Source organism: Delphinus delphis, chromosome 17 (genome assembly GCF_949987515.2).
Source record: "Delphinus delphis chromosome 17, mDelDel1.2, whole genome shotgun sequence".
Classification (NCBI taxonomy): Eukaryota; Metazoa; Chordata; class Mammalia; order Artiodactyla; family Delphinidae; genus Delphinus; species Delphinus delphis.
Window position 1 is genome coordinate 12672350 of NC_082699.1, and position 26049 is coordinate 12698398.

The window sequence follows — 26049 nt, forward strand, 5'->3', positions numbered from 1 at the left end:
ACTGGACCAGCAGGGAAGTCCCAGATTTTTGACTGATCTCCTTGCACTGATTTTCATTGCATTCTCCATGCTACTTTCCAGAATGATCCTGTTCTTACTGATTTAAATACTTCAGTGTCTCCTCACTGCCTTCAGGATAAAAATCCAAATTCCTTAGCTGTGACACATGAAGTCTTTCATGTTCCAGCCTGCCTCCCTGGCCTTGTGCCTCATTATCCTCTCCCCTTCCCTACTGCTACTTATTGGGTGGAGTTTTCCTCTGATAGCTACTATTTTCACTTGTGGGTTTTACATTACTTTATAGATACAAGATTTTAAAAAAGAATGGCAGTGGGAGGTATAAGAAGAAATTGCCTTTATGAAGCACAAATCTTTAAATTCAAAGGGATGTGAAGGAGTTTTTGGTGTTGGATTGTTAAGAATATGGTTGTGGTAGAGGAACAGTCGTTTCTTAATATGACAGAGACAGTTTTTGGTTGACATCTGAGAAGGCGGGAGTGGAGAGGAAAGCAAGGGAAAAAGAAAATTCCATAGGACATGGGGAGGTGGCTGCAGTAGCTTCCTTGATCCCTGGAATATGTACAGTTTACAAGTCCCATTCTTTCTGGATTTCTTGTGGCTTCCAGACTTTTGGTTTGCATGGATATTTAAATTAAAAAGTAATCAAATCTTAAAATTTTGCCAAGAAGAGCCACTAAAACAAATAACTACCATCTTCTTTCTAGTTTTTAGAATAAAAGACACTTGACCATCTAACAACACACAAAGAACTCAGGAGAAGTTTTTAAACTGAATCAGTAAATTTATATTTCTAGCCCAGACCTCTCTCCTGAACCTCCAAGTCTTCTAGTTGGTGTCTATTTGACATTTTCACTTAGAAATCTAGTGGGTATCTTGTGTGGAACATGTCTAAAAGGGAACTGCAAATTTCCAGTTTTCCTACTCCCATTCCCTAGAAGCGTGTAATATCTGTAGCTTATTCTTTTTACTTTTTTATTTTTTGGTCATAGCACTTACCACCTTCTAACATACCATATAATTACTCTTCATTATGTGTATTATTTCTTGTCAATTTCACCTGCTGGAATGTAAGCTTCAGGAAGGCCAAGATCTTTTGTTCACTGATGAGCCCCAGATGTATTAAACAGTTTAGACATATTAGGCACTCAATATTTACTAAATTAATGAGTGAATGATTAAAATTCAGCATTTTGAAAAACTCACTGTATTGTCCTTATTGTTAATTTTTTTCATTTTATTGAAAAGTACAAACATTATGCTGGACCCATGTTGGGAGTGGGGAATTGCCTAATGAAGGAGTAAGGATGCAGTATCTCTGTATTTCCAAGATTGGAACTCTGAATGTGTTTTTTGGTACATGTATAACTCTACAAAGTGGCTAGGTTTACAGTGTACTTTGGTATATAGGGATCAAACTGACGCAGGGATCTAGTCATGTGACATATTGTTTTCTTGACAAATAAGCTTAGAATTTTGTATTACTAACTTTCAAATTAGCTTTTGTAGCACAACTTATTTGTAAATTCAGATTTAACGAAACTTTATTAATCAGTTTTATTAATTACTTTGTTCCTGTAATGTTTTGAATGTAACTCTATTGTAGTACATTATATTGTAGTTATTTGTTTCCATGTTTGTTTCTTCAACTGAATTTTAAATCTCTTAAGTATAGGGAATGTATGTTTATGGTTGTCTCCCTACTACCTATAAAAGTAACTGGAAGGTATTAGATAGTCAGTAATTGCTTGTTTTATTAATAAATAAAAGACATGAAATTAGGTTAATAAGTATTGATTGATTTAATCCTCATAACCTAGTGATGTAGGTGCCATTATTCCTGTTCTACAAAGAAACGGAGGCAGAGAAGTTAAGTAGCTTATCCAGATTATATGACTACTAAGGAATAGTACCAGAAAGTTGGTGGTTGTGTATATTTTTTACAAATCCCTTGTGTTTGTTTTACAGTGTTCAAAGAGATTTTACATTTCTTTATCCTCCTTGATCCTATACCAGCTTTGGTAAGGCAGAGCAGATACCATTCTCATTTTACAGAAGAAGAAAGTCTGGGTCAGGGAGGTTAAGTGACTTGCTCAGTGTTGCACAACTGAGAAATGCTGGGGCTGGTCTTAGAGCCCAGGTCTTTGGATTCCTAGTCTGATGCTCTGTCCGCCACACTGTGTTACCTAAATGCTTAATGAGCAAGAATGGAGAGGCACATAGAGAAATAATGTTTGTAGTTTATGTCTTCTGGCATTTAAATAGATATCCACTAATATAATTATAGGGAAATTAGAAAATTCTCTTTTTTTTCTAATTACTTCTGGTATAGTCTCTATAACATTTGTAGTTTCTATTTTCATCTCCATTTCATTCTGTTGGTCTGTATAATGTAATAATTTAGAATATAGAATGTAAAGACATTTATGAAACATTTTATAAAGGCAATTAGGTAATATTTTTTTTTAATATGTACATATACAGAAAAATTTTCTATCCACGAGTGAAACAGATCCATCTTCTCTGGGAGTTTCTCTTCCTATTGGTGAGAGGTTATCTGCCAAGGTAGGTCGATAGGAGTAGTAATTGTTGGTAGCAGTTTTATGAGGCATCAAAATCATGAAAGAACATACTCTTGATTTAAATGCAAACAAGATTACATCATATCCCGTACTTGATTTTTTCAAAATGTGTGGAGTCTCCAGTGCTGTTGAAACAAGGTTTTTTGAATGTTACATTTGTAGCCATGTAATATGATATATTTCTTTAATATAATGATTAACTGAATATTCAGAATTCGGTTTTTTTCAGCATTGGTTTCTAAGCTATAAAGTTCATGCTATATGACACAATTATCAGTGAGATGAGCGGATGAGAGAGTATACTGAGCTTTTATGTAGGTGACATCTGGGGCTATTTGAATGTGTGTTCCCATCACAAATACATGTACATAATCTGAACAGGGCATAGTGATTAAGCACTGTACACCTCTTGTAGAGACTCAAATTCCCAAGCTAGATCACAGTCATGACACAGTATGTAAGACAAATGGACAGTTAAGTTTCAAAAGACAGCCTCGCTCTTTTAATACTTTTTTTTTTTAGATTGTTTCAATGATGTTGAAGGTATTAGGGCTTAAGAACATTTACTAATGCAACATGTTTGTATTTCAACAGAACATTTACGTTATAATATTTTACCTTTTTATGTTTAAAATATAACAAGGATATTTCCTTAAACTTGGGAAAAAAATGGTTAGCAGCAGGTCTTTCAGGAGTGGGGTGGGGGACTGGAGGCAAGAGATGTCCCTGAGAAGGAAAGTAAGACAGTAACCTGGTCAGATCTTGGAAACATGCTAATGATAGACCTCCTGGCAAACGCATTCATATACTTACTAGTGGGAGAGATTTATTTACGAATGCTTTTGGAAGAGTGCACCTGGATTGTCTAGGATTGATGTTGGTAAACAAACCTAGAATTCAGGGACTTACAGGGCATGGCTCCTAGGAAGGTATCATCTAAGCCAGGTAACTACTGGCATATAAAATGGAGGTGTTTCATAATCAAAGCCACTCCCTTAGTATTAGAGACCTCATGTGCTAATCTGGACTTAAGCATGTAGTAAATCTTATTTTAATGTGGCAAGAATGGACGTGGGGAATTGCATTGGTGGTCTCGGACCTCTTCCTGCTTCTCCTGTGCCTTACAGCTACTTCTGTCCTTGAAAATATTAGTAAAGCTTGATTCTGGGTAAGATCTCTGATTTGTATGAGTCTGATTTGACATTAGGTACTTTTTCCTGATGTTGAAGTTAACGTTGCCTTTTGGTTTTCTATTTGAAGGAAAGGTTGAAACTTGAACGCAACAAAGAATACAATCAATTTCTCAGGGATAAGGAAGAATCCACGGAAAAGTTCAGACAGGTAGGAAAGAGTACTGAGGTAGGTTTTGCTTTTAAAGTAAAGCTTTAACACCACAGGTTGAATATTTGTCCTTACTTGAAAATATTTTTATATTATTAGACATTTCACTTAGTTTTCATATAAATATTTAAAAAGTTAAGCCAAATTGAACCAAACACAGGACATTTAAATTTTGAATTTTGTAAATGGTTTTATCTCATATTGAAGAACTTACCCCACTTTTTTTTTTTTTTTTTTTTTTTTTTTTTGCGGTATGTGCGCCTCTCACTGTTGTGGCCTCTCCCGTTGCGGAGCACAGGCTCCGGACGTGCAGGCTCAACAGCCATGGCTCACGGGGCTAGCCGCTCCGCGGCATGTGGAATCTTCCCAGACCAGGGCACGAACGCATGTCCCCTGCATCGGCAGGTGGACTCTTAACCACTGTGCCACCAGGGAAGCCCGAACTTACCCTACTTTTTAACTTCATGGAGGAGATTTAATTTTAGAGATTGGTTTTAAGTGACATTTGTTTATTTTTAAATGATTTTTTTATATTGACAATTTCTAGCAATGTGTGTGGTGTTTATATATATATATATATATATATATATATATATATATATTTTGTTTTAACCCAAATTTAAGGGTGGTTGATGTTAGTAGGGCCAAAAAAATTTACTACCTTCTATATTCTTTGTGTTGAGAAGGAATTTAATGTGAAATATTTTGAAGCAATATTTAACTGCCAAAATATGCCTAATATCTCCCTGGCATAGTTTATCCTCTCTTTTTGTAGCCATCTATCCATATTACTGTTACCTATTTATTTGGTATTTATTAAGTTTTATTAAAGGATAACACTTCCTTGAAGGTTTTTTTCCTAAAGATAAGATGTTTCTTATGGGTGATTAAGTTTTAGAGTTGAGACAGTAAATAGATGAAGATCATTTGAGAGTTTAATTGCCTTTTAAGAAATAGCATCTCTTTAAGATCTTTTTCTTCTTTTTTTTTTTAATTGGCCAGCACAAGAATCAAAGAAGTAAAAAACCTATTAGTCAGGTTAAACCTGATTTACCTTCACAAATGCAGTCATCTTGGGAAAATTCAGAGGGTCCTAGGAAAGATGTCTTAACTCCTTCAGAGGCATACGAAGAGCTTCTAAACCAAAGACGACTAGAAGAGGACAGATACCGAAAACTAGATGATGAAATTGAATTAAGGAATAATAGAAGAGTCATTAAAAAAACTAATGAAGAAGTGGGCATTTCCAATAAAAAACATCAGAGGTTTGTCAGCAAGACTGACATTCCAGATAGAAGATTTCACAGGTTTAATGAGGATCGTGCTTTTGATAAACAGTATTATAGACCAGGCCAAGATCCTGAAGTAAGTGAAGAAATGGACGAGAGGTTTAGATATGAAAGTGATTTTGATAGAAGACTTTTGAGAGTGTATACAAATGACAGGTATTTACAACTTCATTTTTATCTTCTTTATTTGCTTAATATTATTCTTGTTACTTTTTATCATTATGTTAAGGAGACACAGTTTCATTTGATTTACATGATGCTTCAGTTTTAAGTTACACCATAATTTTATGTGCCACTGTAGGAACAAAGAAAACAACCCAAGATGGGGAGAAAGGGGCCCCATTAAAAAGCTGGGACACTGAAAGGCTACAACCTTTATATAAACTTAAATGGGAAATAGACTTTCCCACAGAAAAAGACAGCAAAAAAACTTCCACTGTCAACCTTGGCACTGAGTGGAAGGAGTAAAAAGGAACTTCCCTGAGAATTTGAGCTGTAAGCCAGTACTGATTCAGGTTTTCAGTCTGAATTCATGCTGCCAGTACTGTACAAAACAATGCTGAGGCGAGAATTCAGAGTTATCTCATATCCATAGTGCCCCTAGGTGACTGGCAGGAGAAAAATAACTTCTCCCTGCAATACGTGACTTACAGCCAGGTCCAAGGCTCTCCTGGTTTCAGATGTTAAAATATGGGGGGGAAAAAAGACACCTTAAAACCGATGAAATACAGTTTATTCCTTTAATATTTCTATGCTCTAAGTACTTTTATCAACTTTTTTTGTTTTTAAGTAACTTATTGAATGTTTATTTTAGTGATATGACACTAAGTTTTTTTGATCAGATTTTTAGATGCTTTTCAGTTCCTTTGCATGTTGTTTCTATGACACTATTTGTAATTTATTAATTGCTACAATGGGGTCTTATTAAGTCATTTGTCTTAATACTTAAAACTTGCTATATTTTAATCTAACTTTTGATTTGGAGATAAAAAATATGGTAGGATCTGATATTTTCATTGACGAGTTAACCTGTAGGGATTAAATATAAATGTTGAGCAGTTCATGGGACCTGTTTCATTCATTAGTCCAAATAGATTATTTTTGTAGTATTTTAGAAAATTTTCTGAGACATAATGCTACATGTTCATTATTCTAATTACTAAATAATCATACAAAGCCTTTGCAGTTCTTTGTCATCTACTCTTTATTCTTTAGTTATTACGTCCTGCTCATCCAATCTTTTTAATATTCACCCTGATTTAGGTAATTTGACTGAAGGATTAGAATTTTGTAATGCCCATTATAGTTTATCTCTGATTTGAATCTAATTGTACTTCAGAAAATGTTCTGAATTCTGTAACGTGTTATATTTGAAAATGTTTGTATCTGGAGGTAGTCAAAGGCTACCTGAACTCCAAGAAGTTTCAGTTAGGGAAATACAGATATTCTTGGACTCTTGGTACTGCCTTATTTGTACATGAGAACCTTTTTTTTCTTATGGTGTCAGTTTACCTTTAGAGTATAATGTAATGCATATCTTTTAAGTTTGGAATTTCAAAAAACTTATGATGGTTGTTGCTTTGTTTTTAATATATTTTAATATATTATTTTTGTAATTACACCCTGTGATAATTTTATACATGAGCTAACAAATCAATTTCAGCCTAATTATTTGAGAACAGCCTTATTTTCTTATGTATCCCATGAACGAAATGAACTGTTTCTATATATAATCTTCCCCAAGTAGTAGTTTAAGAATAGATTAAATATGTAGATGAGTGAGAATAATTCCTGTTATACATTTTAATGTTTTTACAATATTTCTTAAAAATGTAAATCATTATTATACATCTTGTTAATGTGTAAACTCTTACATCTCTAATTGTAAGGTTTTTCACATATGTCTCAGTGACAGGTGAGGTTAAAATTGGATTTCTATATTTCAGATTTGGAGATTTCTAAAAGAAAAGATTTCACATTGAACATTAATTAGATTTATTTAGGAGGCAGAGTGGTTACTAGGAAAAATGACTTTACTTGTTAGTGAAATTTTTGAGACTAAAGAAATGTGTAACTTCATTTGATCTCTTGATTTAACTATTTATTCTTAAAACAGTTGTTTCTTGGTATCCAAGGGGGATCGATTCCAGGATCCCTCATGGATATCAAAATCTTTGGATGCTCAAGTCCCTTATGTAAACTGGTGTAGTGTTTGTGTGTCATCTATGCACATCCTCCCTTATGCTTTAAATCATCTCTAGTTTACTTATAATATCTAATATAAATGCTCTGTAAATAGTTATAAGTGCTATATATTGACAAGTAGTTACCTGTGTGTGGGAAATTCAAGTTTTGCCTTTTGAGCTTTCTGGAATTTTTTCCCCCAAAATATTTTCTATACAAGATTGGTTGACTCCACGGATGCAGAACCTACAGATATGGAGGGCTGACTATATACTGAGAAGTACAAAATTTTTCTTCATTCTTCTAAATTTCCCGTGTTCTCTTTTTTCCTTCTAATAGTCAACATGTGATAAATTCTAGTTTTGATTTTTAGTAATTTTTGATTTTTAGGTTTTTGGTCTCAGTTCTTTTCTAATTACCCTATAAACTTTTCCATATATCATTATGTATTTATTAATGAAATATTTTCCCCACTTTTGGAAGGATAAAGCCCAGGAATGATTTTACTTTCCTAAACTAATCATTAATCACTGGCAAGTGTTTTAAAATAGTTAACAGAATGGTTAGCACTTAGCTCAACAGTTGCATTCTGTGTGTGTGTGTGTGTGTGTGTGTGTGCGCGCGTGCCTGTGTGTATTGTTTGATACATATTTACCAATTTAAGTAAAGTTACAATGTTTTAGGAGCTTTCTAAAGTTGAATATAATAGTATATCTTATAATACTTTGAAATTTATATGCTTTTAAAAAAGATAGTCATCCTAGTCTTTATTATTTAACTTGAACTGTAGAAGTTAATATATTACCTTATTATGTTTTACTTTATAACCAATGTTAATGAGTAAAAGAAATTTTTAGCCTTAAAGAATGCTGTTTTTTAAATTGTTTATGTGATTAATTCAGTTAGCACTTCCAGTCTGTTTTACTCTTGGTATTTGTTAGTTTGTAATCTTGCTAGTTATGTAACAAAATTCTGAAATTCCACTCCATCTGAAATTAGAATCTGAGATAGAATTAGAATCTGACTCAGTAGGTTGAGTGCTCGCTTACTTAGTGTAGGACATTCTAAGAAGTGTGCATGCTTAATATGTAAGGTATAAATGAGGAGAAATAGCTTATTAGAACATGAGTTATTTAACTTGATATTACTTTTTTTCTTGTAGTAGTTACTTTTCATTTATACTTGGAAGGACCATTTTTATATTAATTATTTTCCCCACTTTAAAGATGGGGTCAATATTAGAAAAACACTGTTATTGAATTAAAGTAATGTAAAAATTGGGAAGGAACAGAAAACACTGAGAAAAATGGTGACCAACATTTTAAAAAATTAATTAATTAATTAATTAATTTAGGCTGTGTTGGGCCTTCGTTTCTGTGCATGGGCTTTCTCTAGTTGTGGCAAGTGGGGGCCACTCTTCACTGCGGTGCATGGGCCTCTCACTGTCGCGGCCTCTCTTGTTGTGAAGCACAAGCTCTAGACACGCAGGCTCAGTAGTTGTGGCTCATGGGCCTAGTTGCTCTGCGGCATGTGGGGTCCTCCCAGACCAGGGCTCGAACCCGTGTCCCCTGCATTGGCAGGCAGATTCTCAACCACCGCGCCACCAGGGAAGCCCCGTGACCAACATTTAACAGCTCAGTAGTTTTCTTTTAATTTCTATAGTTGAGAGTAACCCTAATAGCAGAATTCATTCACATTAGAGAAATTTTTACTATGAAACCAGGTGATGTAACCATTATGAATTGGATGATTTCTTTTAAGTAAGGAGGAATTTGATTCTTTCTCCCTGTAAGTTGTGTCAGGACCAACAGATGGTAAATATTTTATTTTTATAATATGTCATTCTTTTTTTTTTTTTTTTTTTTTTTTTTTTGCGGTACGCGGGCCTCTCACTTTTGTGGCCTCTCCCGCTGCGGGGCACAGGCTCCGGACGCGCAGGCTCAGCGGCCATGGCTCACGGGCCTAGACGCTCCGCGGCATGTGGGATCTTCCCAGACCGGGGCACGAACCCATGTCCCCTGCATCGGCAGGCGGACTCTCAACCACTGCGCCACCAGGGAAGCCCTGTCATTCTTGATAGCATAAACATTGTAAATTTACTTCTGAAGGAGTTATTTTGATTCTGTGGTTTATTAATGAAAAAGATACATTATTATCATTTAGGAGTTGTTCATTCACATTTAAATTAGCTGAAAATACCTGTGGTTTTAAACAACTTGCTTTTCTTCTGTAAGAGTAATTTTTTTAAAGATAAACTTGTGTTAATTTTAAAAATTAATTAATTTAAAAATTTTTGGCTGTGTTGGGTCTTCGTTGCTGCACGCGGGCTTTCTCTAGTTGCAGCGAGCGGGGGCTCCTCTTTGTTGTGGTGTGCGGGCTTCTCATTGTGGTGGCTTCCTTTGTTGCAGAGCATGGGCTCTAGGTGCACGGGCTTCAGTAGTTGTGGCGCGTGAGCTCAGTAGTTGTGGCTCACGGACTCTAGAGTGCAGGCTCAGTAGTTGTGGCGCACGGGCCTCGTTACTCCACTGCATGTGGGATCTTCCTGGACTAGGGCTCGAACCCGTGTCCCCTGCATTGGCAGGCGGATGCTTAACCACTGCGCCGCCAGGGAAGTCCCTCATGTTAATTTTTAGAGTAAACTTGGCTTCTAGCCTATATCTGGTTTCTTTGGGCATTGAGATTTGAACCTAGTTAACTAGAATTACTGACCCGTTTCTTCAAGGAAGTAGAAAAAGCTTTTTCCGTTTAACTTAGCTTTACCTTTTTTATTGTTGGTAGGATGGTGAAACTATTTTACAATTATTTTATTCCGTCAGTCAAATCTGATTTGCTATGTGAAAGGAAATAAATTCTTCCTTTTATGAGGTCTGTCCATTTCTGAAAAAACTTTCCTAGCATGTGCCAAAATTCTGGACTCCCTGAAGGAAAGCAGGTGTTCAGCATAAACTCTATTGCTTGTACCAACAGTTTAGGCACAGTGGGTCACTCTTACCAGTTCTGAGAATGGTGGACTCCTCCCAAAATCTATGTTCTCAGGTGCCAGCTAAGGGCCAGTCTTGCAAACAGGGCTTTCTAAGGGTAAGCAATCTCAGGCATGCTTTGTTTACTCTTTTCTACACATGTGTATTTATATAGATGCAGTATAAATAAATCTGGTTACCTGGCATTGTTAATTACAAATTTGAATTTAAGTTTATATTTACTTGTTCTTTAAGTGGTAGAAATAAAGAATGACACTAAACTGATGTGTCAGTTTAAAAGAGAGGTTTGAGCACTTAGGCTTTAGATATAAAATCAGCTGTGTTTTGATAAATTGAAATAAGTTTGAAATTCTTTTTTGAAAGGGATTGGGGAGGATTCTGTTTTAGATATGGATAAAAAATGGAAGCCATTTATCTGTCATGCCACAGGTCATACATTATTAAGGTTACAGTTCTGGGTAGTCTTTTCTCCATAGGTGATATTGACAATATATGATAGAAACAAAGAGGATTTTATATGCTGGCTCTGTGGAGAGTGATAAGTGCCTTTTCTTCTAAAAATTGCTGTTTTTCTTAACGTGATAATTCAATTCACCTAAAATATTGAACAATACTGTAACAACCATATTTCTTACCAGTGGTCCTCATGAGAGACAATATAGTTTGTTAACTCAAGAGCCATGCAAAGAAATATGACTTATGAAATGCTGATTTTCATGGGTGCTGATAAATGTTGGTGTGAAAAGTCATGTTGGTTTCTCTGGTATGAGAAATTAAATTTTCCATGTTTGCCAAGTGGAAAAAAGATTAACTGAAAAACATTTAAAAGTTATTTTCTGAAAAGCATTCTTAAGAAAATAAAACAAATTCTAATCTTTCTTTTTGTTGTTCATGACCTTGTGAATAAAGTGAACTAACTTTCTACCCATGTTTATAATGTTCTGTATTCACCTATTGCTAATATTTAGTATTTCATGTGGTTTACAGTGTTAGCAAATGTTGTGGCTTGCTACATTTGATTTAATTTAATGGTAAGACTGCTGCTGTACTTTTAAGTTAAAAAGGTTTGTATATTCAGTGAAATAATTCCCAGAATCTATGAATTTTGATTAAAAAATGATCTCATTTTGAAATTTGACTATTATCTTCATGAGGGCTAGGACCATGTCCACATACCCAGTACCTAGATTAGTACTTGGCATGTAGTTGGTGCTCAGTAAATATTCTTTGAATAAGTGAATAATAAAAAAGTCTTATTAGTATTTGCATAGCTTTGATATTAAAAATTTCTAGAACTTATATTGAAATAGTTTATAATAACCTCCCTTTGATTTAAAGACTACTGAATCTAAACTCTTAGTGTCTCTTATTAACCAGCAGATCATACTTGAGTCAAATGTCATTTGAATTAATTTTAGAATGTATTTACAGTAAAACTTCATTGTAACACTTTGTTCCCTTTAATATTTCCAACATCAAATGTAAAAACACCAAAGAGATAAGAAAAGTCCACTGTATGTGGAACAAGCTCTGTAAGCTAATGTGTTTTTAAGGATGTACGGGAACAGACGAGGGAATGTGCCTCCTATGGAGTATGGTGGTGATGTCACAGAACAGTCAAACATACGGGTTTCATCTGCTGGAAATCAAAGGTATAGTATGTAATATAAATTCTGCCCTTCAGTCGTTGTACTGTAAAACAGCAACTGCTAAAACTGGCTTGCTGGAAAACTAGAAAGTTATAGTATGTTAACAGCCTCCCTTATTAGTGAGAAAGGAATTAGGGAGAAAGGGGGAGGGGAGAATTGTGTTACATGAAACTTTATGGTACTTTACAGCATTCTTCTGAAGAGCAAGTTTTGATTATAAAGTGTGCCAAGGTGTTCTGAGTCCCTATCGTTATAAAGTATATATATTTGTTTGAACTAATGAAAGGAGAAATAAGTGTATAATTTAATGGACTAAAAATCAATTTAAAATATCTTGGAGTTACAGAGATGACATAACTTGAAATAAATTGAAAATGTTCTTATGAGTTTTCTTTTCAAAACTTTGTTTTTGATTTTCAACATATTGAGTAGATAACGTTTATGCTTACTTTGTAAAATTAGTACTCATACATAATTGTGTCATGTTGAAAAAAAGGAAATGATATACATTTTATATTCATGTTCTCTTTCTGTAGTTTTTATCATTTTGGTGGCTTTATTGTGTTGTACGTAAGGATAAATGATTCCGAATTTATAGTGCATAATGAAGATAATATTGTCATGTGTCAGGAAAGGTGTCTATTTTCTTTGAAGAAAAGTAACACATAAAAATCCTTGAGATACAGAATTTGCTATTTGAGTCTAATTAAATTTTCTTTGAGAGAGTTGTCTTTTTTTTTTTCCTTGTTTCTTTCAAGGAAGGAGTTTTTTAGAGATGATCTTCTTTTCAAAGTGCGGGTACAGATATCATCCTTCTTTTTTAGGATTTATTTATGTGTACTTATATTCATTTTCCTTACTTGGGTAACTGTTCTTATGAAAAAGGGTTTTATTGGGAATCTATAGAGTTAGTGAAGCTGGCTGAAGAAAAAGGTCACATATTTATAGAGCCTGAATGCATTGGGTTCCCACTGTATAAAGAGATAAAATGCCATGATTTTACATTAACTTTAAAAACATATAACTATTATAGTGTCCATAGTACTTTGAAAGGCCAATAACTCATACCTGCATTTCACTCTAAATTTTTGTTTCCTGAAAATTATTTGGGTTTTAATTCTTTTTGTTTTTTGTTTTTAGCGCTCGAGACAATGAACCATCCAAACCTACTAATCGAGAGATGTGTAGTCCTTTTGCGGGGATGCTCTTTGGTATGTACAAAAACCTCCAGTTGATTAGACTTTTGTGGAGTGTTTTATAAAAGGTCTTCGTGAGAACTCAGTGTTGTAATTAATACCACTCTTACTAATAATAGAAAACATTTCTCTAGTGCTTACTTTGTGATAGGCACTATGCTAAACATTTAGCATATTATATAGCTATTATAATTATTTAGTGTATTATATAGCTCTGTGTATAATTTTAAAGCTAAAAAACTTTTATTTAGTGATGAACTTTCTATTGATGATAAATATTAATTTCAGTAAAATCTTTTAAATTCATATTTCACTTTGTCATAGTGTTGGCTATTTCTTTTTTTTTAAATTAATTAATTAATTTATTTTTGGCTGTGTTGGGTCTTTGTTTCTGTGCGAGGGCTTTCTCCAGTTGCGGCGAGCGGGGTCCACTCTTCATCGCGGTGCGCGGGCCTCTTACTGTCGCGGCCTCTCCCGTTGGCAGAGCACAGGCTCCAGACGCGCAGGCTCAGTAGCTGTGGCCCACGGGCTTAGTTGCTCCATGGCATGTGGGATCTTCCCAGACCAGGGCTCGAACCCATGTCCCCTGCATTGGCAGGCAGACTCCCAACCACTGCGCCACCAGGGAAGCCCTTGGCTATTTCTTATATTCTATTTTATATGTGATAATTTCTTTCTTCATTTTTTTTCTTCTTTAGCTAGCACAAAACTGCCTTACATTTCAGTTCCCCTGAACTAAACCTTTTTATCCTTTGATAAACATCCTTTCCCATGTTCTTTCCATGTAGTTTCTGAGAAAGCGTTTTGTTCAAATAATGATTATAATCCAGATTTTCTATTTATTTTGTCAGAAATGAAGGTCATCGCTTAAGATAAGCATGTTGATTTGCTATATTAACTTGTCACATTTAATTTGAGAAACAGTGTGAAGAGAGCATACTTCCTGTATGTAACTTTAAGTAGAAAAGTGGTCTCTTCTTTGTGTAAAACTATCAGAAAAAATTGCCTGAAATTTTGTTTCACTGAAGTATATGAAGAAATTAGATAATAGTTTAGATTCATTCAACCTAAAAGCAGTCAGGAATTTAAATTTTGGCTTAGAGATGTATAATTGCATGATATTCTCAGACTTTTGTTTCCTTGAAATGGCTATTATGAGAAAAATGGCATAACACCTAGAGTTTTATTCTAGTGTAATGTCTTTGAGTGAGAATTGACCAATTTAGCCTATCAATAAGTCAGAGTAAGGGCTTGCTTCTTATGATGTATTTTGTTAAACATGGTAAAAATTGGAGAAATGGCTTTCTGTGTTGAGAACGCTAGTGACAAATAATTTTATCAATAAATGGATTACCCTGATATTTTAAAGATGAATGGCATGAATTTATCATTAATGCAATCAGGAATTATAGATTAATGTTTGATAATAGAGTCATGTTTGGAATAGACTATTAAACTCTTTGTTAATTCAGTGATTTATCTCACGGTTGTATCTTTTTCCCCCAGCCTAAATTTGTGTGTCCCCTTAGGGAGCTTACTCTCTCCAGAGGCAGCACATTCCAACTTCACGTGGCTCTGATTGTTGAAGTATTCTCATTTCAATTGAACTGAAATTTGTCTTCCTATAATTTTGCCCCAAGGACCTTGTTTGGAGCCTTTTTGCTTTATTTAAAGAATTAGGACAGCTGACTGCTGAGAGCAAAAATAATATGGGGTTTCTAACAGAATCATGGGTCATTTAGAAGTATGTTTTAACATTTCCAAATACTTGGGGATTTTCCTGCTTTTTGACATTGACTGCTTGTTTAATTCCCTTATGGTCTGAGAAAATAATTTGTAAATTTCAATTATTTCAAATTTGAATTTTTTAAATGAAACTTTAAAAAGTGACTCAGAATATAGTCTTTCTTGGTGAATGTTTAATGTGTACTTGAAAGAGTGTGCATTGTGTGGTTGTTGAGTGTAGTGGTTTATAAATGTCAGTTAAGCCGATTGGTTGATAGTGATGTTCATGTTTTGTACATATTTAATGACTTTTAACTGTTCTTCTACCAGTTGTTTAGAGAGAAGTGTTAAATTCTCTGACTGTGGGGCCTGGAGAGATTTTCTCAGTGTTCCTGCACCTTCCTCAGTTTTTAGCAAGACCTGCCAGCCCCTGACAGAAGAGGTTGTCTCTCTTGCCACACTTTTCCTTCCTCAGCAGTAGATTGCTGTAGCAAAGCTGGCCCTGTGCATTTGGTTCTCAGAAATGAGTATCAGTGTTCCTGCCCCTCCTCAGAGTGGTAGCCAAACTCTCCTTTATGCCTGTGGAGGATCTTTTTTTTTTAATAAATTTATTTATTTATTTTTTGGTTGTGTTGGGTCTTTGTTGCTGCGCACAGGCTTTCTCTAGTTGCAGCGAGTGGGGGCTACTCTTCGTTGTGGTGTGCTGGTTTCTCATTGCGGTGGCTTCTCTTGTTGTGGAGTATGGGCTCTAGGCACTCAGGCTTCAGTAGTTGTGGCACGTGGGCTTCAGTAGTTGTGGCTCGCGGGCTCTAGAGCGCAGGCTCAGTAGTTGTGGCGCACGGGCTTAGTTGCTCCGCGGCATGTGGGATCTTCCCAGGCCAGGGCTCAAACCCGTGTCCCTTGCTTTGGCAGGCGGATTCTTAACCACTGCACCACCAGGGAAGCCCTGTGGAAGATTTTATATGTGAGAATTTCCTGCTCTTCCCCTAACAGTAGCAGACCTTTCTATGAGTGCAGAATGCTGGGTCCAAGGTTTTCTGCCCTTCAACCAATAGATTACTTTATATGAGAGAAGAGTCTGGAATGTGGGCATTGGTTTTCTGTTGGTTTGTTTGTTTTGCCTCAGAATGGTGTCTTTTAGATGTCTTGCGTTGCCGCATCTTCGGTCTCATAAACATCTGGTAGGGGCAGCAAGTGAGTGCAGATTCCCCTTCTGCATTGCTATTCCAATCCACAGAAAGCCTTTAAGAATTCATTAGCGTTTCAGTTATTTTCTTTTTACCTACTTCTAAGGTAGCTGCCTATTTCTCTGTACTCTGGTAAAGGTAAAACCCTTGGGTTGTCCCATCTTTCTATGGATTGGTTTTTATACCCTTTGGAATTTAGTTTACATGGTTGCTTGTAACCTCAGCTCTCTGATGGGCTTTTTAAAAGTTTTGATTTTGTAGATGATTGAGCTTTTTTCCATTGTGGGGTATGAGCAATGTTCTCTTGTGGCTTTCTAGTTTCTAAGCAGAAGTAGGACTCCCCATTTAGTTCTTTATAATAGTTTCCATTTCCTCCTCATTATATTACTATTTTCATTTAAATATTTGGGCATAGTTATGATAGCTGTTCTAACATCTTTGTTGTTACGTCATCTCTGTTGTTTATGTGATTTTTCTTTCAATTGATTAACTTTTCTAATCACTGTATTGGGTTTCTATTGCTGCATCACAGATTAGCACAAATTTAGTGACTCAAAACATCACACATGGGCTTCCCTGGTGGCGCAGTGGTTGAGAGTCCGCCTGTTGATGCAGGGGACACGGGTTCGTGCCCCGGTTCGGGAAGATCCCACATGCCACGGAACGGTTAAACCCGTGAGCCATGACCGCTGAGCCTGCGTGTCCGGCGCCTGTGCTCCGCAACAGGAGAGGCCACAACAGTGAGAGGCCCGCATACCACAAAAAAAAAACAAAAAACATCACACATTATCTGAATTTCTGTGGGTCATGAATTTTGTTGGGTCTTTTGCTCAGGATCTCATAAGGCTATAGTTAGGGTGTCAGCCAGGCTGTTTTTCATCTGTAGGCTTATGAGGGAAGAAGCCCCTTCATATTTTTCACTAAATTCATTTCCTTGTGGCTGTATAACTAAGGGCCCTGGTTTCTTACTGGATCTGCTGGAGACTGCCCTCAGTTCCTGGAGGCCATCTGCTGTTTCTTGCCACATGGGCTTCCTCACCAAGGCCAGCAAGGAGAATCTCTAAACTCAGTGAGGGCTTTTATCTGATTATATCAGACTCACCCAAGATAATCTCCCTTTCAATAATTCGAAATTGATTTGGGCCTCAATTACATACATCTGTAGATTTCTTTCACCTTTGCCATAGTCATTGGCTAGATGCAAGTCATAGGTCCTGCCCACACTCGGGGAAGGTTTATACAGGGAGTCAGCGCTAGAAGGCAGGGAACATAGGATCTGTCTTCGAATGTTGCCTACCACAGTCATGTTTTTCTGTTACTTAAGGACCAGTCTTTCAGAGGCCTTATTTTAAATCTAAACTTAGCTGGGACATCTAGAGTAGCCTTCGCTCTAGGAAGATTGTTCAGCCTTCCTGCTACAGAGTGACCTTTCTCGGGCTCTTCCCTGAATACCCTTAGAGGATCACCGAGAACTCCAGTCTAGCTGCCTGGAGCTTAAATTTCTCTCCACTTTGTTTGAGGAGGTCTGAGAATTCAGTTTATGTGTCCTCCGTAATTTTTTGCCCAGCCTAATGGAATTTCACTCTGCATACACAGACTAGTACACAGTAAAGTTTGAAGGAATGCCTTTACAGATTTCTAAAGCCCTTTTTACGCTTCTTTTTCAATCTTTGCCCTAAACTTCTAGTCATTTTAGCTTTCCTGAATTTTGATCTTTTTTTTTTTGCGGTACGCGGACCTCTCACTTTTGTGGCCTCTCCCGCTGCGGAGCACAGGCTCCGGACGCGCAGGCTCAGCGGCCATGGCTCACGGGCCTAGCCGCTCCGCGGCATGTGGGATCTTCCCGGACAGGGGCACGAACCCGTGTCCCCTGCATCGGCAGGCGGACTCTCAACCACTGCGCCACCAGGGAAGCCCCTGAATTTTGATCTTTATCTGCTCAATTTAACATAGTTTCCCAGCTTTGTTTGGATTTTTCCTTCCCTGTATCCATGGAGATTGCATGCAGGTAGAAACGGGTGCCTGAAGGGCTCACCTCATTTATTTAACTTCTCTCAGGTATTACAGTTGTGTGCTACCTGTTGTCCAGTGTCCAGTATCTGAAAAACAGTTATTTTCTGTTATAAAAACAGTTATCATATATTTTGCCTAATTTTATTATTATTTTTTTAATGGAGGGAGGCTGAGTTTTGTGTTTAACTCCATCATGATCAGAAGCAGAATGGATATATCTACTTTGATTGTAAAACATTATTATTAACCTTAATGTAATTTATGTTACCCTTTGGGAGCTTCACTGTTGCTGACATCTGTCCTTAATGGGCAAATTCAGATGCTGTGTGTCCAACTGATGGTTGGGAGACTAATAATTAAGGTAGTAGAGAAATTTCTGGTTTGGTTGCATTTTTGATAACCCTGTGATTTGTGTAATGTTCCAGATTTTGCATATCTAGATTAAGAGGTTATTTTATGTTACTAACATGCAATAATAATAATTTTCTGTGGATCTAAGGTGCTTGCATGACTGGATTTTCATGTAAGTGATACCAGAACCAGAGGTTTATATATTTTTTTCTGTAGAATTGAGGTAACTATTGAAGTTTTTTGAGCAATGTATCATCATGATTAGTGTTGTATTTTAAGATAGTTAGTCTTACATAAGTGTGCTGGTTGTATTGGAGTAGGGAGGGGGGGAGGAGTTCCAGAGACTAGTTAAAAGGTTATTGCTGCAATTCAGGTAAAATACAGAGAGTTCCTATCGAAGGCTGATGGCCATGAGAATAGAGAAGAGGGTCCTCACATGAAGTAAATAAGAAAGCATGAGCCATAAAAGTTACAGTGGGGTTTTGAGGCTCGATTATTTGGCCAGTAACAGAAAACAAAGAAGGGCGATTGCTTTTGAGATGTTCATTTTGAACACACTTGTTAAAGTTAAGGGTCTTGTGGGAGGTGTTAGTGGAGATATCCTGATCTTTGGAAAATGGGGATAGGAGTTAGAATATTCTCTTATTTAGAAGTTTGGGAAGGATTAATGTGTCTTGGTTTGACACATAGTAGTTATTCAAAAATTATGAAACTAGTTGAATAGGTAATGATACATATGATTTACCTTCTATATTTGCTGCATATGTAGTAATTATACTCTTTGATATAATTAAAAATGGAGATTAAAAAATTGACTTTCCAGTTACATGTGTTGCTTAAGAGTTAAGACTGCATTTTTTTCTTACCACTTTCTAGGAGGTGAAGATCGAGAACTTATTCAGAGAAGGAAAGAGAAATATAGACAAGAACTGTTGGAACAAATGGCTGAACAACAGAAGAACAAGAGACGGTAATGAAAGGTTTGCATTTTAAAAAGATGTTTTGAATTTAGATACGTTTGTTTAAAATGACATAGTGGTGACTATTACATGGTAAAATAAGGGGATATTTTTCCTAATACGATTCAGTATTTGTAAAGCATTCTATTTCAGTCTCCACATTGTAAATCAGCCAGGGTAATAAAACAGATACCATGTGGGTGTTCATTTTCTTTATCATAGGTAACAAAGGAGACTATGTGTTCATCCTATAACAGGCCTTGTACATACTTTCATTAATTTCTTCAGTTTTAGGGTAGCATTTAATGCTATCTACATGCCCACTGTATTATCCCATATATAGTAGCAAATATAAAATAAAAGTATTTTGTCTTTTAACAATGAAATGGTAAGCACACGTATACATGCTGTATAAAAATAATCATGATAGATCCACAGATATTTATAGTGTATACAAGTCTCAGAGTTTGTAATCTTTCATGTAGAAATACCTGTGAAATATTAATTCCAGTTTAAAATTAGGGATAGATATCTTGGTTCTAAGATAATTTGAGACCTGTCATCTTTTAGTTTTGTTTTTTTTTCTAAGAGGAAGCCAATATCTACTGTCTGATATTAGCCATCTTTAACATCATTTTCTTAAAAACTCTTATTGGAAAGTATTGTATTCATTTTTCATTTTTTTACCCTCCTTTTTGTGAACTGAAGATATACATGAACCTTAAAAAAAGTTTCTTATTTGTTTCACTAAGTAAAGATTTTGTTTTACTTCTCTACTTTATTCTGTGTGAATTCCTTAGCCTTTGAAGTATCCCAGGCACTGGTTTAGAGATATTTATTCCAGGGCAGTTTACATGTGAATATTAGTTTACTTTGCACCAAATCGGAAAATTTAGTTTTCAGAATTATTTAAGACTTTATTGTCAGTTAAAGGAATTATTTGTTTTTGGAGATGTTATTGCATGGACTTTGTGTGTAAGGTTGTTTCAGTAATGATAGTGTTTATTATAACTTTTTAATATATAAAACTTTAATTTTGTTTAGAGAAAAAGATTTGGATCTCAGGGTTGCAGCTTCTGGAGCACAAGACCCTGAGAAATCGGTAAGGGTTCCTGCCGTCTTTTAATGTTTAATCTTTCATTCAAATAAGCCTCAAATGTAGTGGCAGGTGGAGATAGAACATATTGGGGAAAATGTATGAGTAGACCAGTTTGAACACTAATAAACTAAATTCAGTTCTCATAAAACATTAAGTCCTAACTCTTACTTGTTTACTTCTCTAAGATAATTTTTCCTTTTTCATGTGTGCGTTTTTAAAGTTTCTTGTAAATTATTCCTTTCCACTTTATTTACATGCACTATTCCATGCACTGTTTTAGTTTAATTTACAATGGATGTTAATAATTTTTTTCATTGTATCATGACCATTTTCCTTATATTAGAGGAATTTCCAAAGGAACTGAAATCTTTAATTCTAGGCTTTAAGCATTTTAGTAGTTTTTACTTAATGTAAATCTAGAGGTAATAACCTTATTTTTACTTTAATTCTTCAATTTTCATAATTGGAATGAATTACACATATCATCGCAGTTGAGTAAGGAGAAGGTAATAATTTATTACTCTTCTCAAAGGATACTTTTTTTTTTTTAGCTGAGTGTGTAGAATTTATTTGCTAAGGCAAGTTTTTGTTTCATCTTTAATGATTAAGAAACTTTAATTTAGGGCTTTCCTGGTGGCGCAGTGGTTGAGAGTCCGCCTGCCGATGCAGGGGACACAGGTTCGTGCCCCGGTCCGGGAAGATCCCACATGCCGCGGAGCGGCTTGGCCCGTGAGCCATGGCTGCTGAGCCTGCGCGTCCGGAGCCTGTGCTCCGCAACGGGAGAGGCCACCACAGTGAGAGGCCTGCGTACCGCCAAAAAAAAAAAAAAAAAAAAAAAGAAACTTTAATTTCATTAAAAAGTTCATTCTTAAAAAGAATATATCAAAATTACTCAGCTGTAGGCAACTTTTGTCTTTTTCTTATGCTAAGTATATATCCTGTGGATTATTCATTTTAAAAAGTTTAATACTGCACCAGCATCACTCCCAGTGTGCTTTTTGACTGCTCATAGAGTAAAACTTTTAGATTAATCTGAGAAATCATTCCTGAGAAATTAAACATGCTGGGGAAAAAAGGATGAATTCCAAAACTGAATATATTTTCCTCTGTCAATAAATACCTTTGAAATAGTTTTGACAATCAGAAATTTCCTTTTCAAATCTTGAACTTTTTAATGTAATATGGTGGCATGTTAAACTTTGCATTTATAGTTACCTTAGTGTTTGATGGACCTTCTTATTTATATTTAAATGAAACAACCTTTGGAGTGTCAAGTTGCTTTATGAGAATAAATAAATAAAAATATTAGATATAATATGTAGACCATTACTTTTGGGTTTACTTTTGATGTACACATCTTAGAAAAGGACACGTAAATGATGTTTTGGAGCGAGAGTAAGCAAACTGTAGCCTGTGGCCAAATCCACTTGCTGCCTATTTTTGTAAAGCTTTATTGCAGCACTCCCTCGTTCATTTGCTTACATATTGTTTTGGTCTACTTTAGTAGTTGTGAAGAGACCACATGGCCTGCAAAGCCTGATATATTTACTAGCCGGCTCTTTACAGAAAAGCTGTGCTCACACTGATCTAGAGAATACTTTGATGTTAGAATACTTTGATGGCAATTGGTAGTGGAGCAGCATAGTCTTGTAGTATAATAGAGTTTTTTTTTTTTTTTTTTTTGTGGTACGCGGACCTCTCACTGTTGTGGCCTCTCCCGTTGCGGAGCACAAGCTCTGGACTCACAGGCTCAGTAGTTGTGGCTCATGGGCCTAGCCGCTCCGCGGCATGAGGGATCTTCCTGGACCGGGGCACGAACCCATGTCCCCTGCATCAGCAGGCAGAGTCTCAACCACTGCGCCACCAGGGAAACCCCCAGTATAATAGAGTTTTATATTTAGAATTAATATCTGGCTCTAGTCTTTGCTTGATTATTTATGAATGGTGAGACCTTAGGTGATTTATGTACTTTCATGGAGTCTCAGTTACCGCTTTTATAAAATAAGAATTGGATCTTTAAAATCTCTTAGTTATAGCTGTAAAATTCTGTTATTCTATGTCTAACTTAAGTGCCTGCTGGCAGTCTGGGATAGAGGGTCTTTGGAGATCCCTTCCACCTTTAAATTTATGATTACATGCAACAAACAGATTTTTTTCTTTATTTTAGCCTGATAGACTAAAGCAGTTTAGTGTGACACCAAGATACTTCGAAGAGACGATACCACCTGAAAGACCCAGAGTAGCTTTCCAGACACCTCTCCCTCCTTTGTCTGCCCCATCTGTCCCACCCATCCCATCAGTTTACTCCATCCCATCTCAAAATGAAGATTTGCACAATGGACCCAGCAGCACCCTTGGTGAAATGGTGCCTCCCAGGTGCTTGTTTAAAATGTTTTGTGTTTGGGAATTAGGTAAGGTATCATTATATTGTATATTCAGAAGGATTTGCTGAAGCAGGTAATGTTATCCTTCAGAGATTTTTGTGCAGTTAAAGGCTTTTGTCAAATAATTTCTATTGAAATTTGTTTCCATTGTTGATCTTTTCTCAGTTATTATAAAAACAAGGGAAATCCTTATAACATTCTTTTGCTGTTTAAAGATGCTTCAGTATTTTTAAAATGCATGACTAAGTATATTTATTATTTAGTTTTAGGTCGTATTTTGGAATATCTGTTTAACATATAAAACCTAGCCATTTTCAATTTTGTAATTTCCACTTGGCAAACATTGAATACTTTCTTCAGTTAATGTAGAAAAAGTTTCTAATGTGACTGTTTTATATATATTACTTTATTTTAGTTTCTGTTTCCTTCAACTCTTTCTCTGTGATTACTTACAGGCTATGCAACTCAAATACCTGAAATAAAGTGTTGAGATTATAAAACCTGTATTTAGGTATTAGGGTAAAGATTTGACTTCCATAGGTAAAAAGCATTGTGCTATTCTGGACTAAACATAAAGAAAATCCTGTTAACATTGGTATTTTCTGGTCTATACTTTCTTCTCTTAGTAGGATTTTCTCTTATTTTTGCTTACTATTAATGTATTAATTGTAGGATTGCATTTAATCAGGTGTTTTTCCTTTTTAACATTGATATTGTAGGATCGCATTTAATCAGGTGCTTTTCCTTTTTAACATTATTTTCTGGGCTATACGTTCCTTTAGGACTTGGTATTATCTTTTATTTACTGCTAACGAATTGTAGGACCATGTTTACTGTATTTATCAGGTGTTTTGTTTGTTTCATCTAATGGCTTCCTGACTCAAAGGACTAGGCGGGATTGGAATTACAAAGGATGGTATGATGATTTTAGCATTGATTTAGGGATTAAAATGGTTGGCTTCACTGCCTGGAATTTGGGCAGACCACACTTGTATTGAACTTCAGTTTTCTCATTTGTAAAAGGTAGAATAGTAACAGATATTTTTATATGTGTGTGTGTGTGTATATATATATGTTTTTTAATCTACAGTTATAGGGTTGCTGTGAGGATTAAATTTTATATCAATCTCTATAAAAATTTAAGATTTAATGATATTGACAGTTCCCTTTTATAGTAATTTTTCAACTGCTTTGTTTATCTATGGAGTGAGGATAGTAAGGTTAGACACGTTGAATGATTAGTAAATATGAAAAATATTCATGACTGAAGAGAACTTTAATGCCTTCTCAGCTCTTCACAATTATTTTGAAGTATACAAGGGAGAACCTAATATATACACTCAAAAGTGAAAACATTTTCTAGGATGCCTCCTTTTTCTTTCTGTTCATCTAAGGGAATTTGCCTTTTACATTTTAACTAATGGAAAATATTGCCTTGGTGGAAATACAGAGATACTTCCTAAACATTAATGAAGTGCTGATGTAGAGGTTTTTAGAAGTTTTAACTTTATGAAATGCTGAAAATGAACTCAGAAATTTACTGTTGATATTTAAATAGTTTCTTTTTCTCATTATAGTTTAATTCCTTTGAAAGAGCAAAACATTTTTAGGGTTAAAAAACCCTATATAAATGGAACCATTTATAATCTCATTTTGTACCTCTTTGCCTTTTCTTGATGTTGTTTCTTTCTTCTCTGTGACTAACTCACTCTAGTAGTGTGGCTGAAGCATTGCCTTTCCTAGAAAGCCTTCCTTATACTTTCCTCCTCTTCCCTATGTGATTTAAATGTTCCTGCTCGATGTTCTTGTAGCATCCTGTGTCTACTTGTATTGTTTCATTTACTGTACTTTGCTGTAATGGCTGTTTATTTTTGTATTGTTCCTGAGGGACAGAGACCATGTTTGGTCAATACTGGCAGATAGTGACGAATTAGATGTTAATTGATTGAATAAGTGTTGTACCTTAAATTATGAAATTTTATGTTTTTTGCTTTTTGAGTTATAATTTTTGATAAGAGATTGAAGCAAGATGGTGGCTTTTCCTAAAGCAGCAATTAGATTTTCAGTAAGATTTTTGTAAGAAAATCACATCTTGATTTTTAAAAAATTTGCAGTGGAATATGAGAAGAATTTCCCAATTGTCTTTTGATACAGCATTGCACCTCTGCCTCCACCTCCCCTGCTACCACCTTTGGCTACCAACTATCGAACTCCTTACGATGATGCGTACTATTTTTATGGGGCCAGGAATACGTTGGATCCTAGTCTTGCTTACTGTGAGTTATCTGTGGGGTAAACATTATTTTCCAGTGGTTCAATCAGGAAAATTGGTTTTTGTGCAAGCAAAAATATATAAATGAAAAAAAGCACAGCTTTACTTAATTCCAATATTATATATATATTGATTTAATAAATACTGTATTTTAAAACTCAGTTATAATTCATAGTTATTTCCTTTTTATCTAGATTTAAGAAATATTTTATGTTTTCTGGCCTTATTCTCTGCTAACTCCTAACTCAGAAGGAAATTGGATTTTTTTCCTTAGGAAACATTTTCAGTATGTGACTTTTCCTTTAGAGATAAAGTGTTATTAAGTGGGTACTCTGAAACAAATATGTTGGTTTTCTTTTAAGATGGTTCAGGAATGATGGGAGTACAGCCTGCAGCTTATGTTACAGCTCCTGTCACCCACCAGCCAGCACAGCCTATTGTGTAAGTAGTTAAAATAATAATTTGTTTCAAGATTAATTTGTCTTCCATAGAACTTGTATTATTCAATGTGTTCTTTTATTCTTCAGAACAGATATAACTTATTTTAATTTCCAGTTATTACGTAACCAGTATGTTCAAAGTATTGCTTTTAAGTCAGTGTTTCATAGAAAGCACATTTAAAAAATTAAGAATAACCTCACTTTCTTTCATTAGCAAAGTCATATATGTATAGTTATAGTTTTACATTTAAGTTCATGATCCATTTTGAATTATCTTTTGTATAAGGTGTTAGATTTCGATTGAAGGTCTTTTTTTTTTCTTCTGCTTTATGAGTGTCCAATGGCTCCCAGCACCATTTGTTGACACGATTATTTTTCC

General features: G+C 35.4%; 1 protein-coding gene across 3 annotated transcripts in view; it reads left to right on the top strand.

Moving 5' to 3' along the window:
* Window positions 1-26049, top strand: part of CSPP1 (centrosome and spindle pole associated protein 1) — a 109614-nt gene that overhangs the window by 22735 nt on the left and 60830 nt on the right. For 2 of the 3 annotated variants that reach the window (XM_059994737.1, XM_059994738.1), the window contains exons 5-14: window positions 2503-2583; window positions 3861-3941; window positions 4944-5386; window positions 11949-12047; window positions 13185-13255; window positions 19393-19486; window positions 20520-20577; window positions 22742-22950; window positions 25113-25234; window positions 25593-25671. In XM_059994737.1, coding sequence (XP_059850720.1) covers window positions 2503-2583; window positions 3861-3941; window positions 4944-5386; window positions 11949-12047; window positions 13185-13255; window positions 19393-19486; window positions 20520-20577; window positions 22742-22950; window positions 25113-25234; window positions 25593-25671 — 1337 coding nt within the window. The remainder of the gene's footprint in view (window positions 1-2502; window positions 2584-3860; window positions 3942-4943; window positions 5387-11948; window positions 12048-13184; window positions 13256-19392; window positions 19487-20519; window positions 20578-22741; window positions 22951-25112; window positions 25235-25592; window positions 25672-26049) is intronic. The other variant, XM_059994739.1, reaches the window with a different exon arrangement.